Source organism: Montipora foliosa, chromosome 6, assembly GCF_036669935.1.
Source record: "Montipora foliosa isolate CH-2021 chromosome 6, ASM3666993v2, whole genome shotgun sequence".
NCBI classification, from domain to species: Eukaryota; Metazoa; Cnidaria; class Anthozoa; order Scleractinia; family Acroporidae; genus Montipora; species Montipora foliosa.
In genome coordinates, this window is record NC_090874.1 from 8,847,626 (window position 1) to 8,862,625 (window position 15,000).

At 39.9% G+C, this 15,000-nt stretch overlaps 1 protein-coding gene across 2 annotated transcripts; it reads right to left on the reverse strand.

Moving 5' to 3' along the window:
* Positions 1 to 4,704: 4,704 nt before the first annotated feature.
* Positions 4,705 to 11,645, reverse strand: LOC138008645 (melanocyte-stimulating hormone receptor-like). Of its 2 annotated transcripts, none has more exons than XM_068855959.1 (2): positions 11,335 to 11,645; positions 4,705 to 6,317 (listed from the first exon to the last, which is right to left on the reverse strand). In XM_068855959.1, the coding sequence occupies exon 2, from the start codon at positions 6,166 to 6,168 to the stop codon at positions 5,284 to 5,286; it is 885 nt and encodes a 294-aa protein (XP_068712060.1). In that variant the 5' UTR covers positions 6,169 to 6,317; positions 11,335 to 11,645; the 3' UTR covers positions 4,705 to 5,283. The 2 variants fall into 2 exon arrangements, with proteins under 2 accessions (XP_068712060.1, XP_068712061.1); XM_068855960.1 differs by having other exon boundaries at positions 4,705 to 6,347.
* Between the last annotated feature and the right edge of the window lie 3,355 nt (positions 11,646 to 15,000).

Below are 15,000 nucleotides of genomic sequence, written 5' to 3' on the forward strand. Positions count from 1 at the left end.
TTGGAGCAAGGTACAGATTTTGTTAACCTGCTTTATAGAAAGCGTGGTTTACCATCCGTATTCAAAGTTTAGGGCAGATTCTCATGACATTTCCGATCCAAAGGAAATAGCTAATCTTTTTTGTAAATATTTTACCAACATTGGCCCTAATTTAGCTGGCAAAATTCCTGTTTTAATGAACAGGAGATTTTGAAATTCTCTGACATTTATTTATACCAGATAGGTAAATTTATGTATCTATTTAAAAGATGTTTACTTCCTAATTATTTTCGTGATATGTTTACTCTTGCAAGCCAGTTACATTCGCATTATACTAGAAATTGCAACCTTTTTTACGTACCTCCTTGTCGAATTAATATCCGAAACTTTTCAATTCGGTTTCAAAGACATATGTTTTTCAACTCGTTAAGTCGTGAAATTCAAAACAGTGAAAGCATCCTTTTGTTTGGCAAAAGAATTAAAAAATTCCTTCTTTCTTAGTCAAATATACTCTTTGTTGAGCTACATACTTCTTCTTCCCTCTTCTTTTCTTTTGTTTTTAAAAAAATACATTTTATATTATATGCTGTCCCCATAATTTGTATGATGTACCCTATGTTGTCAGGAAGCCTAGCCTATAGCTCATAAGTCCCCGGCTTCTATATAGGCTTCCTTGTCATTACCACCTTAAACATTAGTAGTCTATCGTCTTTAAGTTATTATTAATTTCTAATGTATTGTGTTTTTGAATGAATGAATGAATGAATGAATGAATGATGTAAATCTTCGACCTGAACCATATGTCATGAAACGTTGTATGTACTTCATAATAATTGTAATTTCCTCGATTGTGATTGGTTTAAAAAACTCCTATTTCCCACTAATTCACTTTCCAAATTGTTGTCAGACAGTTTGTTATCGGACTGTTTAATAAGAAAATCACATTCAAAATTAATAAGTCTAGATCTTGTGATAAAATTGATTAAAAAGACAAACGCAACTAGATTCATTTTGACAACGTTTCGACATCGTCCGATGTCATCGTCAGGCAATGAATTTTAATCGGATGAAGCATAACTTATAGTACAAGAACAATAGAACAATAGAAAATATATACAATAGTACGCTAACAATAAATGTGAAATCTAAGTAAATAGTTTTGCCCTGACAGAGTCTGACTGCACATTAAGTGATGGTTTTAATTCTTTGATGTAGAACATCTCATGAATTTAGCAATCAAATTTCGATGCGCATTTCTTTAAGACACTAAAACTCGCCGCTGGGGGTGCAGTTGTTTGGCCATGATCTGCTAGGCGATGCCTCCCGATAGCTGAGTATCTATGTCCCTCAATTCGTTGATGCAAGTGACGAGCTGTATAGCCAACATAACTCGCATCACACGAGCCACATTGAAATTTGTAGACGACTAGTTGTTGGCTGACTAAAGATGGTTTGGGCTCACGGAATTTAAGGACATCCTCGAGCTTGCGGCTGACAAAAACTGGCTGTAGATCTATATCCAGTTTCTTATTTAGCTGAGTAAGTTGGCGCTTCACAATATCGGCTGGTTTTTGGTCAATAAATGGCAAGACGATTCTAATGGTGTTTTTATTATTATTGCTGGTAGATTGTGATTCGACATCTGATGTATTGATAAAGTTACGGATGGTTGCCTCAATCAATTCAGACGGGTATCGTAGCTTGTGAAAAATTGATCCTAATATGTTTTCACATTCTTTTTCAAACAGCTCGGTCGTTCAGGACAGACTGTACGCCCGGTGAAGCATTGTCTTGAGTAGAGATTTCTTGTATTTGTTGTCCACATGACTCTGGTAGTGCAACAAGAGGCCTTTGTTGGTAGTTTTTCTGTATACGCTTGTGGTAATCTTACTTCTTTGTTTCATCAAAAGCATGCCAAGGAAGGGTAGTGTGTTGTTTACCGCTAGCTCCATTGTAAATTGAATAGATGGATGACAGTTATTTAGCGTAATTAGGAACTGTTCTGCTTCAGCTACATCTCTTATGACAACCAAGGTATCGTCTACGTATCGTCTTTAGAATGACGGGAGTCTGTCTTGTTGTTCTAGCATCTCCTCCACATGACACAGGAATACATTAGCTGCTAGAGGCCCTAACGGGGAGCCCATAGCAACTCCGTCAGTTTGTAGGTATAGATTGTCATTAAACTGAAATAGCTAGTCTTTGGTGGCGATTTTTAGCAGTTCAAAAAGATCTTGTTTAGAGATGGTCAGATCATATGTCGCACAGAACCAGTTGTCCTTAAAGGCTTTTTCCACAAGCAGGTCTAACGTGTAGTCAAGCGGTACATTCGTGAATAGTGACGTCACATCATACGAAACCAAGATGTCATCCTCATCGAAGGAGAGCTCTTTCAACTGTTCAGCAAACATGAGTGCGTCAGAAATTGTGTAGTTGTTAATGGATAGTGTTTTTAGCTTATCATCTAACCACTTCGCTAGAGGGTAGTTGTACGTAGCGGTCGAAGACAAGATGGGACGCCGCGTGACTGAGAGGTTTTTCTTGTGTGTCTTAGGCAACCCGTATCGATGGGCAAGACGAGAGCCTTTCAAGCATACAGTGTCAGCAATCTCTTTTGGGAGAATTCTACGGACAATGGCTTCCAGTTCTTTTTCTTTTTATAGTAGCGGATGTTAGTATTTAGGAGGACGGCCACGAGCTTTTGGTCTTTCTTTACTAACAGCAGAAAACTTTGTTGTATCAGACACAGAAGCTTCAAACAATAGACGTAAGTACTCGGCAATCGATTGCTGTCAACTATAGTGCGTGTAAACCTCATAAAATTCCTAAATCCTTGAATAAAGCTATCAACCAACTCAAGCGTAACAACGACATTGTGATAACCAAGCCAGACAAAGGATCTGGTGTTGTGATAATGGATAAAACCGAGTACTTACGTCTATTGTCTGAAGCTTCTGTGTCTGATACAAGAAAGTTTTCTGCTGTTAGTAAAGAAAGACCAAAAACTCTTGGCCGTCCTCCTATATACTACCATCCGCTACTACAAAAAGAAAAAGAACTGGAAGCCATTGTTCGTAGAATTCTCCCAAAAGAGATTGCTGACACTGTATGCTTGAAAGGCTCTCGTCTTGCCCATCGATACGGGTTGCCTAAGACGCACAAGAAAAACCTCTCAGTGCGTCCCATCTTGTCTTCGACCGCTACGTACAATCACCCTCTAGCGAAGTGGTTAGATGATAAGCTAAAAACACTATCCAATAACAACTACACAATTTCTGACACACTCATGTTTGCTGAACAGTTGAAAGAGCTCTCCTTCGATGAGGATGACATCTTGGTTTCGTATGTTGTGACGTCACTATTGACGAATGTACCGCTTGACTACACGTTAGACCTGCTTGTGGAAAAAGCCTTTAAGGACAACTGGTTCTGTGCGACATATGATCTGACCATCTCTAAACAAGATCTTTTTGAACTGCTAAAAATCGCCACCAAAGACCAGCTATTTCAGTTTAATGGCAATCTATACCTACAAACTGACGGAGTTGCTATGGGCTCCCCGTTAGGGCCTCTAGTAGCTAATGTATTCCTGTGTCATGTGGAGGAGATGCTAGAACAACAAGACAAACTCCCGTCATTCTACAGACGATACGTAGACGATACCTTGGTTGTCATAAGAGATGTAGCTGAAGCAGAACAGTTCCTAATTACGCTAAATAACTGTCATCCATCTATTCAATTTACAATGGAGCTAGCGGTAAACAACACACTACCCTTCCTTGGCATGCTTTTGATGAAACAAAGAAGTAAGATTACCACAAGCGTATACAGAAAAACTACCAACAAAGGCCTCTTGTTGCACTACCAGAGTCATGTGGACAACAAATACAAGAAATCTCTACTCAAGACAATGCTTCACCGGGCGTACAGTCTGTCCTGAACGACCGAGCTGTTTGAAAAAGGATGTGAAAACATATTAAGATCAATTTTTCACAAGCTACGATACCCGTCTGAATTGATTGAGGCAACCATCCGTAATTTTATCAATACATCAGATGTCGAATCACAATCTACCAGCAATAATAATAAAAACACCATTAGAATCGTCTTGCCATTTATTGACCAAAAACCAGCCGATATTGTGAAGCGCCAACTTACTCAGCTAAATAAGAAACTGGATATAGATCTACAGCCAGTTTTTGTCAGCCGCAAGCTCGAGGATGTCCTTAAATTCCGTGAGCCCAAACCATCTTTAGTCAGCCAACAACTAGTCGTCTACAAATTTCAATGTGGCTCGTGTGATGCGAGCTATGTTGGCTATACAGCTCGTCACTTGCATCAACGAATTGAGGAACATAGATACTCAGCTATTGGGAGGTATCGCCTAGCAGATCATGGCCAAACAACAGCACCCCCAGCGGCGAGTTTTAGTGTCTTAAAGAAATGCGCATCGAAATTTGATTGCTTAATTCATGAGATGTTCTACATCAAAGAATTAAAACCATCACTTAATGTGCAGTCAGACTCTGTCAGGGCAAAACTATTTACTTAGATTTCACATTTATTGTTAGCGCACTATTGTATATATTTTCTATTGTTCTATTGTTCTTGTACTATAAGTTATGCTTCATCCGATTAAAATTCATTGTCTGACGGTGACATCGGACGATGTCAAAACGTTGTCAAAATGAATCTAGTTGCGTTTGTCTTTTTAATCACATTCAAAATTGCAGTTTAAATCAACCAAACACAACCTTGGTCCTTGGTTTCAATCACCATAGAAACAGTGTACAGACCCCTAAATTGAGGCTTTCTTTCTTTTTTTCTTTCTTTCAGAGCGACATTATAATATTTACGCCCCCTTTGTCGGTCTTTTCATGCAAATTTTCTCTTTCTTTTACAACTTGGCTTTACTTTTATGATTACTTGGTAAAAGGACTTCGAATCATACTTGTGATAAACAAATCGGACTCCCGATGCGCGGTCGTCCGATTTTGATTTCACTCGTATGATTACAGACCGAATTGGACTCCACTCAGTCCTATAATTTACCACTACTAATACAAATACCATTTTTGTTGACACGATATTTTTCTTTCTTACCAGTTGTTAAAGATACGAATAAGAGCTTTCTTCGAGGGCTTACACCCCTTAAAAATACTTGTTACAATACTGATAGCATAAGTCACTTTGACAATGGTGTCGAGTCGGATTTTATCTTTCCTTTTTTGCTTTATGTCATCATCCATTGGGTGGTATTTGTAAGTCTGAACAGCTCTGTAGCAGTCAGAGCCTCAGTTTTGGCTAGAAAGTGCGTTTAGCAGCGTACATGTTCATTATAGTTTGTCGAACACCTCTCAATTTCCAGCAGTAAATTAGTGGGTTCAGAGATGAATTTAACAACAGCAGAGTTGAAGTGTATTGTTTAACTGCCTTCAGTGCAGAGAGATCAGGATAAAAGCTGTGAAGCCCCACAGCACAAAAACGTGGAAGATAGCATACCAAAAACAAGACGTAGATGCAAGTTGTCATGAAGGTAGATTTCCTCAACGTGCTGGCGTTCGTCACATAAGGTGCATTTTCTTGGACTGTGGGCTGCCCTTGAATGGAATGGATTTGATGAGCGTGGCGTCGCACGATTGCGTATATCTTGGAGTTTAGAACTCCCGAGACAACGAAACACGATACTCCGATGATGGCAAACAACACATAGTCGATATAGATTTGGATTTGGATTAGCCAAATTGACGCGATAAGTCCGCTTAAGACCCAAACCGAGATCACAGCTCTTACGACTCGTTGGTAAGTCACAAGTTCCTGGTACCTGAGGTATAGATGAATCGCCAAGAATCTATCCAAGCTTAAAGACAGAACACCGCAGAACGAAGCATAAGCGAATTGACTGGTCACAAACATATAAACCCTGTAAAAAGTTGGAAAGCTTGTGTTGAGGTCTGCTTGCAACCGTGACTCTAGGGCGAGACGTGTGATGAACAGTGGATGAACCAGTATGCCGACACCAAGATCAGAAACGGCCAAACTCAGTAGCAATGCTTTCAAGGGCTTTGGAACAGACGGAGTTTTTCTCAAGGCGTAAATTGTGGCACAATTCAACGTTAAGGCAGTGAAACACAATACGGCGTTGAAGACAATGTTGGGGATGGTTGACCAGTACAATGCCGCTTCCATCGTGGTGGAAAGCGTATTTTCCAAAGCTTTTGAGTTTCTTTTTCTTGAAGTGTTGTGTAAAGACCGCTCAAGTCTCCAATGAGGTCTTCCAAGGGGGGTTCTGATGTCGCTTTGTCGCTCATTTTCCAGCCCACCTGTCGCCTATTTGGCTAGAGATAAATGTCGCTGTCGTTTCTTCGCTAGAATACAAATGTTCCCTAAACGTTCTTAATTTTTGCGTCCTGTAATTTTGTTTAATTTGTATCGATAATCAAATGGCGACAAGTAAAATTAGGGAATATAAAGGTTCGGGAAATTATTTGATTTTGGACAAAACACGAGTGAAATTATTACCTTATTTCACGAGTAGACCTTTTGATTAGCTATTAAATATCATGGGTGACAAATTACGTTCATAAGACGCCATTTTGCCACTGTAGGAATAGTTTCACATGTGAAATCATTAATTAACGCTGAAATTTCGCGCCAAAAATAAGGAGAATTTGACACCCATGTTATTAAAAGAGTAAGTGCCCGTAAAAACTTCCTTGTTTTTAATAGAAGATCAACCACTGTAGTTTCTAATAACTCTAATGGCTAGATAGCCTCCCACGCGTTCCTCCCCCTACGAGCGTCTGCTGACCTTTCCCTTTCAGTAAGAAACTGTCAGCTGGAAATCATGTGCGGGTTACTTATGAACCATTCAGCGCTTTGTAGATCTCCCCTGGGAGCGTCAATGCGTCAACTTCTTCTGAAAGGACGAAGCCTTCTTAAAATATTCCACAGAAACATTAATTTTGTTTCCTCGGTGGGTTATGCATTTGCACTCCCGCGAGTCAAAATGTGAGTGCTTAGTAAGGGTATGGTGTCGTTTCATCGACTAGTAAAATTGAAGACGCCGTGGAAATATATAAACACGAATAAAAATATTAAAGTACTGCGAGTGTATTTGAACTGCACGAGAACCATTACCTTCAAGCGCAATGAACGTCACTAGGATAGTAGCGAAAAGAAAGCTTGAAAAAAAAAATCCATTAAGGTTGAGCTTAAAATTTTCAGGCTGCTTTTGTTGATGGTCGTCTCTAACAACTGATTTAATGTTTTTGTGTTGCGAACCGATCGTTCGCATACAATGTTTCTTTGATATGAAAAATAAAGCAAACCTTAAATCAGTTGAATCGAAGGACTACAAGAAATGGGGTTATTCAAACGAAACAGCGCGGAAAGAAATGTAAATATGATATCAATCTCGAGCGAACGCCACAAATAGGTTTGAATCGCACGGGAGCAAAATGTTTCAACCATACGAATTCTACCGTACTCATTCTGTGAAGGGCCACAAACATCTAAGTCAAAGCATGAAATTTATACGTTCCAGTTTCCCTTTGATAAGAATTTAAGTCAGCCCAATACACGAAGCCTATCTTCTTGCAGTTTTCTAAGGGTCTAAAGTGCACTCCAGAATCCCAGAATCTGGAAGTCCGTTGTGATTGGTCTACTAAATTCCGGCTCGTGGGGGAGCATTTTCGTTCCCAGAGCTGCGATCCTTTTGGCCAGCGCCGCGGATCGAAAGCTCTGGATGGTCAGCTCTGGGATCGCTCTGGGAACGAAATGCTCCCCCACGAGCCGGAATTTACGTAGACCAATCACAACGGACTTCCAGATTCTGGAAGTGCACTTTGTACCCTGAGAAAACTGCATGAAGATAGGCTTCGTGCATTGGGCTGACTTACTGGTTCTTATTAAAGGGAAACTGGAGGGTATAAATTTCATGCTTTGACTTAGATGTTTGTGGCCCTTCACAGAATGAGTACGGTAGAATTCGTATGGTTGAAACATTTTGCTCCCGTGTGATTCAAACCTATTTGTGGCGTTCGCTTGGGATTGATATCATATTTACATTTCTTTCCGCGCTGTTTCGTTTGAATAACCCCATTTCTTGTAGTCCTTCGATTCAACTGATTTAAGGTTCGCTTTATTTTTCAAATCGAAGAAACACTGAGTACGAACGATCGGTTCGCAACACTGCAAAAACAGCCTGAAAATTTTAAGCTTAAACGTAATGGTTTTTTTCAAGCTTTCTTTTCGCTGCTAAAAAAGTATAGTGTATACTGTTTTAGGAGTATTCCTATTAATGGGGTTGAACTACGGTTGTTTCGCCCGAAAGCCTGTTCGCCCGACGCAGATTCGCCCGAAGCTAAAGATGATTCGCCCGATGATACCAATGAATGATACTAACAAAATTAGGACAAGGAACGTGAATGTCGCTTGTTAATTCTCCGTCGTATAATGCTACGCACGGCAGGATTCATTATGCACATTTTCGCCACTAGTTTCCAGGCCATCACGGTTCAAAGCAATTGTTATGCAAATTTCCCCCCTTATAAAAGGGCAGTGTGAAGCGTGACAAGTGTCTTTTTTTCGCGTGCATTTTTCCAGGCCGCGGTTATTCGTACACGTGTTCGCTATGTCGAATGAAGAAGAAGATCCTTCGGCTCCAACCGATCAAGAGACGCGTTTCTCTAGCTTGGAAGTTCAAGTTCAAGTTTTGAAGCGCTGGCTCACAAGTTTGACGCTCGGTCGAGCGCTAGACCGACTGTGTCACAGAATTCTGACCTCGAAGAAGAGCTAAACTTTGAAGGCACAGATTTTAGAATCGTTTGCAAACGGCAGGAGTCGCGCAGGCCCGTCAACACTTTTTCAGCCTCTAGAATCAGAAGAAGTTGGTTTCTTAAAGTATTTTCTACCAATATTTATCTCCATTTATTAAATACCTTGTGTAGTCAATTTTGCTGGTGTCCGCTTTCTAACAGAGGGGACAAGTTCTCCAACCTACTTTCCGTTAGGGGCACAGGTTGCTTTTCGAAGGTTCCATACAACTTGCAAACTCATCATGCGATGTCTTGGTTCATTATCAATATATTATCAATACCAAGCTAGTTCCGAGGTCCTTCGGTAATTTCGCTGAATCTACGTTTTCAGCATTCACAACTGACGATGGAATTAAGCTGCGACTGACGATGGAATTAAGCAGCGTACACTGGGTTGCCTGTGGTACGTGTTACACAAAAACAGAAGGCACTGCAGCTTTCCAGTTAATTTTTTTTCAAGTGGGGGATCTCTAAGACCATTTGAGGGTCACCCACACGTCGCGCCAGCAGAGGCCCTTCACGTTCACACCCCATATTTTGTAATGTCCTGTCCCATTTTGAGGTCTTTTAGTTTTTTAAGCTTTGGTTATAAATTCAGTTTAAAGATAACAAAACACGCTCTTGAGCCAAAGTCACTCGTTTCTTCTTTGAATAAATACTATAAGTCTGCAAAAAACTAACTGCAAATTGCTCTGACGGACGTTTTGAGCGAAAACAATAGATTTTTCTCAGACTTGCAACCATTTGATTGGTGAATGCTAATGTTGCTTACCATCCATTGTTATCATTGAAACCATAAAACAATAAAAAAGATCACATCTACAATGAATGCTGATTCCATTGTTACATAATTCAAAGCACAGTGAAAAAATGCCGCGAGTGTAACCCTTAACGTGGTTGCAAGTTTTTTTTTAAATTCTGTTAGTTTACATTATTTTAGTCGACTCAACCAATCCAAAATTTCCTGTAAACTGTTTCACATCCTATACTTAAAGCAAAGCGCGCTACAAACAATGCATCACATTTCTTTTTGTTAATTTTTTTCCATTGCAATTCAAATTTGGTCGCGTTTTCAAGTTTTCCACTGCAATTCACATTCATTTTTCATGCTACAATGTATAGACGTAGTGTAAAACCCATTTTACACTACTATTTTAAGTGCTTTATTTCTTGCCATTTATTTGCAAAATGCTCTCCGACACAAAACGCATGCTAACTTGCAGCCAGGCTTCGTTTAAATTCAGCGGCCTTATCACACCGAGGCGGAGAAATAGTTACGAGTTTTACAGAATAGTTTGAGACGGTCAACGTTACGAAGTTGCGTGTATTTCTCGAACTATGGTAGGTAGTTTACAGTAGGGACACTTGAACCGTGAACACTTGACATTTTTGTGTACATTATTTTTTTCGACGACGAAGAAATAAAGGCTCTTCTTATGATGTATAGTGTTACATGTATAGCACTTTGTAAGTGTAAAAACATTAAATACTCTTGTCAAAAGGACGAGCCCACATTCTATAGTCACTAAAAAAATGTACAAAAAAATATCAAGTGTTCATGGTTCGAGTGTCCTCACTGTAAAATTCTCCTTTATTTATTGGTTTCACGTTATGATTGTTGTTATGTACCCATAGTTTAAGTCAATTAAATATCGTCGGGCGAATCATCTGTAGTTCCGGGCGAATCTCCGTCGGGCGAACAGGCTTTCGGGCGAAACATCCGGATACCATGGGGTTTAACTGCAGAATACCCTGCCACTCGAATAAAGTTCTGCGTAGCTGGCTACGCTGTTCGCAAAAACTAATAAATTCAAGTTGAAGTATGTAATTTATTCAAAACAGTATTTCTCGTTCTTAAAGCGTGACTTGCGAATTAAGAGTCCCTGCCCGTAATTATCAAACACAACTCGGCAAGGGTCGAAAATTCGATTTCGCTCATATTTTTATGGTAGACAGGCTAGGGCATGACAAAAACTACTGGATAGTTTTTTCGGCAAAATATCCTGTTATTTCAAAGAAATATGCAAATTATCAAATTCCGTTAAAATCGCCATGTCACGCACTATTTTATTAAACAACTTTGAGAGTCTCGCATGGAAAACAACATTATTCTTCCGTCTTTAGAACACTCAAATATTTTTGTGCAATGCTTAAATGTGTGCTTGGTCGATTTTAGTGAATGTTGTGCTGTTGTTTTGGGTGGAAAATAATTAAATTTCGAAGACATGTATTTCATTCACTTAAAAGTACTTCGTAAATATAATTAATTTTCATCATGTGCGAAACCTTCAAATGGATTAAGCTTCTGGTGGTTGAATCGCCGAAGAATGTTCTACAGATTCCTGTAAAAATTTCTTTGGGCAAATGATTGTGAGCGACGCGAGAGCTTTTCAAAGTACGTTAAAAATGCAAATATTTGCCCTTCGTCGTCAAATATCAATTGACGGGTTACACGTAAATCTTAGCATGCGCCACATGACTTGACCCATATTAAGTTGAAATAGACACAGAGATGATAATTTCGAAATTTTCTAACCTTATTGGCAGTAAGAGACAGGTCCATAGGCCGATTTAAAGTGTTTCTTTCACGATTCGTCGCCTTTAAGCGGTCAAAGTTTGCTTCTGTTTAGACAACGTCTAATGCACATCGCCAATTGTCAACGTAATCAGTGGTCGAATATCATGAATCTGTGATCTTCTTTCGCGGCATATAATCATCACTGCATCTACCTAAGTCAACAGCTGCTAAGCAATTCGTGGATAGTTGTTTGCGTTGTACGTACTACACCAAGTTGACCAAAATATTACATTTGATTGCGACCTTTTACCTTTGCTCCCAAGAGTGTCGGCGCCCGCAGCACAATCTTGCAGCGTTCGTTATTTGGTCGTCACGCAATGCTATCATTTTAGTAGGTAGCTACACCGGTAGGGGTATATAGTAATAATAATAAGAATAATAATAATAATAATAATAATAATAATAATAATAATAATAATAATAATAATAATAGTAATAATAATAATAATAATAATAATAATAAAATCAAACAAATAAAAAGAATGTAAAACAAATATAAATATTTGATTTCGATATATTCCTATTTTGCTTTCCATATTTTGTATTGGGCACTCTAACACTGCGACGCGCCTTACCGTGGCCACCCAACAAACATTTTTTTCAAGTTAGCCAATCAGTGTGAGCGGATTTGATTGACAGACAAGCCTCCATTTGGTTCTTGCGCGTTGAAACTTTCTATGGAGGTGTGTCTGTCAATCAAATTCGCGTATCTTGATCAGTAGCTAACTTGTAAAAATGTTTGTTGGGTGGCCACGGTATGGCGCGTCGCACTGTAAAATAAGTGAAACAATTTGTTGAATGTTCATCCATTTTTAGTCTGGGCTTGCGTGCAGTTCTTTGATTGGCTACGCTACTATCTATTCTGTGATGGATAGTATTTAGTGTAGCAGCTAACAAAATTAATGACGGCCGCCTCTTGGCGTTCTCAAAGTGTCTGTGAAGAGGATTTAGATAAAGTTTTCAACCACTAGTTGATTTATGCTAAAAGGGAATGAGACGAAGACCCCCGAAACCCGCCCCGAAAGAGCTCTAACTCGGGCCCCGGCCACAGTAAAGCTTAAGCGTTTTTATCTCGAAGAAAACGAAGCAAAATATTCTCGCCCACACTAACGTTTAATTTTCCCATTGGTTTCATCTGTCCAAACTAAAACGTTGGAAAACGATAAGAACGAGTTGGACCTAGGATTGTGCATATGTGAAATAAATGTTCAGTTAATACCACTACATTCACAAAGAAGTCCCACCACGCGCTAGCTCTTCCCGGTCTAATCCAATGTCTCCTTTGTCTTTCGTATGGCTTTCCTTCTCTATGGCCGTTTTTATACTAGAGACGCATAATCCGTCCAGACGAATTATTTGTCTCTCATGTTATCCGTCTAGTGTAAAGACGGGACGAACTATATGAGACGCATAATTCGTCTTGGACGAACTTAGGCAAACATTTTTTCTGCGTCTGTTAATTTCGTCCAGTATAAAGACGGGCACCAGACGCATAATGCGTCTGGACGAACTTTCCAGTTTAGTGCGTCTTCGAAGACGCACTAAAATAAATTCTTCGTCCAGACGCATAATACGTCTTGTGGCCGTCTTTATACTAGACGAATTTAACAGACGCAGAAAAAATGTTTGCCCAAGTTCGTCCCAGACGAATTATGCGTCTCTAGTATAAAAACGGCCTATCTCTATATCTCTTCGTGCCATAAGGCACATAAGGCTTTGACATTCTCTTTCCATCCACTTCGGTTTGCTGCTAAAGCTCTGACAGTCGTCCATGATTGCCACCCAGCTACTCGTCTTCAACCATTCTCCTCCATGTTGTTTTTGGTCGACCTGGTCTCCTCCTCCCCTCTGGCCTCCACTCCAATGCTGTAACACAGTGCTCCTCTCTGTTCTTCCTCAATATATGCCCGATCCAATTCCATCTTCGGCGTCTGATCTCATCACTCGTTCTGTTCACTCCTGTGGTCTCCTGGATTTGTTGGTGCGAGATGGTCCGTGGCCATCTTATTCTCAGTATGCGTTTCATGCATTTGTATTGGAAAGCGTCCAGCTTCTTTGCTTCTGTTTTCGTGAGTTTCCAAGCTTCGCAGCCATACATCAAAACTGCTCTGACAATTGTTTTGAACAATTGAGCTTTCGTCTTCCTGCTAATTTCGTTACAGTCCCAAATTCTTCGCAACCTGTAGACAGTTTGTCTGTCGTTACTTAGTCTCTGTTGTATGTCTTTGGTCGCCACGCCTTCCTTATCCAGCAGTGCACCTAGGTACTAGGTTTCCTTCATCAGCTCTGAATTGTTATGGCGGAATCTCACAAAACGCTTCAGGCATTAATTTGTGACATTTTGTTTCCGTGCGGAGATCGGGTGACTTCGAACGCGTAAGAAAAACTGCAAATTGGGGAGAGGCTTGTGAAGATTTGTCAGTTTTAAAAAAATGTCTGTTGTCGAGCGCGCGCAAGATGATGCGTTTGGTACCGGGGTTTGGTAACGGTATGATTACCGGTATGTTGCGAAAAGCAGTATGCCACGTCAATATTCTAACATGGCCCCAAGGCTTTCAGGACAAACATCCATATTTGGTGTTGTCTTCTTTGTATCCAGTCTCTTTCGGGAATTTAGAGACAAAAGAAACTTTAAAAAGTTACAAAATAATTATCCATAAAGCCTCAGAGCAAGTAAGAATATTGATATATCGAACGTGGCCTATTTGAGTAAAAAAAAACTTTGCAAAAGACGCACAAAAGTCTCCGACTGTCGCGAGAGTATTCGAAAACAAATTCTGCGAAGTTGAAAAAAAGACTAACGACTTCTTTTTGTGTTTGCACTGTTTGGTTTTGTGGAAGCTGCTTTTGCACAGCGCGGAAAGACCTAGGAACGAGGTTAAGCCGAAAGTGTTACGCAATGTAGGTAGCGGGTCGCGTAAGAGATGACAACAGGAGACAACTCAGAAGACAAAGGGAAAATAGTCATTCTTTATATTCTTTTATTTACTCTCTTCCCACTCAACAAGATTTTGTGCTCAAAATGGTTACGTATATATCAGGATAGAAATTGCCCTACCCCTACCCTCTAGGCTGGGATGACAGCATTGCGTGACAAACAAATGACGAACCGCTGCAAAGTATTCAAGGTCAAGCAACAATCGTTCAGATGTGGTAGTATTTTGGCGCTGTGCGAAGTAAGCAATTATCCACAAATGACTCAGCCGTTGCTGAGTTAGATGCAGTGGCGATCAGATGCGCCGAAATATGGTATTTGACCATTAAATACGATGACAGTTGGCGATGTAGATCAATTGTGTAAACAGAAGGAAACTGTACTGCTTTATATGTGCCGAATGGCGGGAAAAACACGTTAAATCGGCTTTTGGATCTGCCTTATGCAGCAAATAAGGTTAGAACATTTCGAAATTATCATCTCTGTGTCTATTTCAACTTAATATGGGTCAAGTCATGTGGCGCTTTCTAAAATATATGGGTAACCAGTCAATTGATATTTGACGACGGAAGGGCAAATATTTGCATTTTTAACGTACTTTGAAAAGCTATCGCGTCGCTCACAATCATTTGCCCAAAGAAATTTTTACAGGAATCTGTAGACCATTCTTCTACGATTCAACCAGCAGA

Excerpts from the sequence above, each read along its gene's own strand:
- LOC138008645 (XM_068855959.1), bottom strand. The coding sequence starts at position 6,168 with ATGGAAGCGGCATTGTACTGGTCAACCATCCCCAACATTGTCTTCAAC.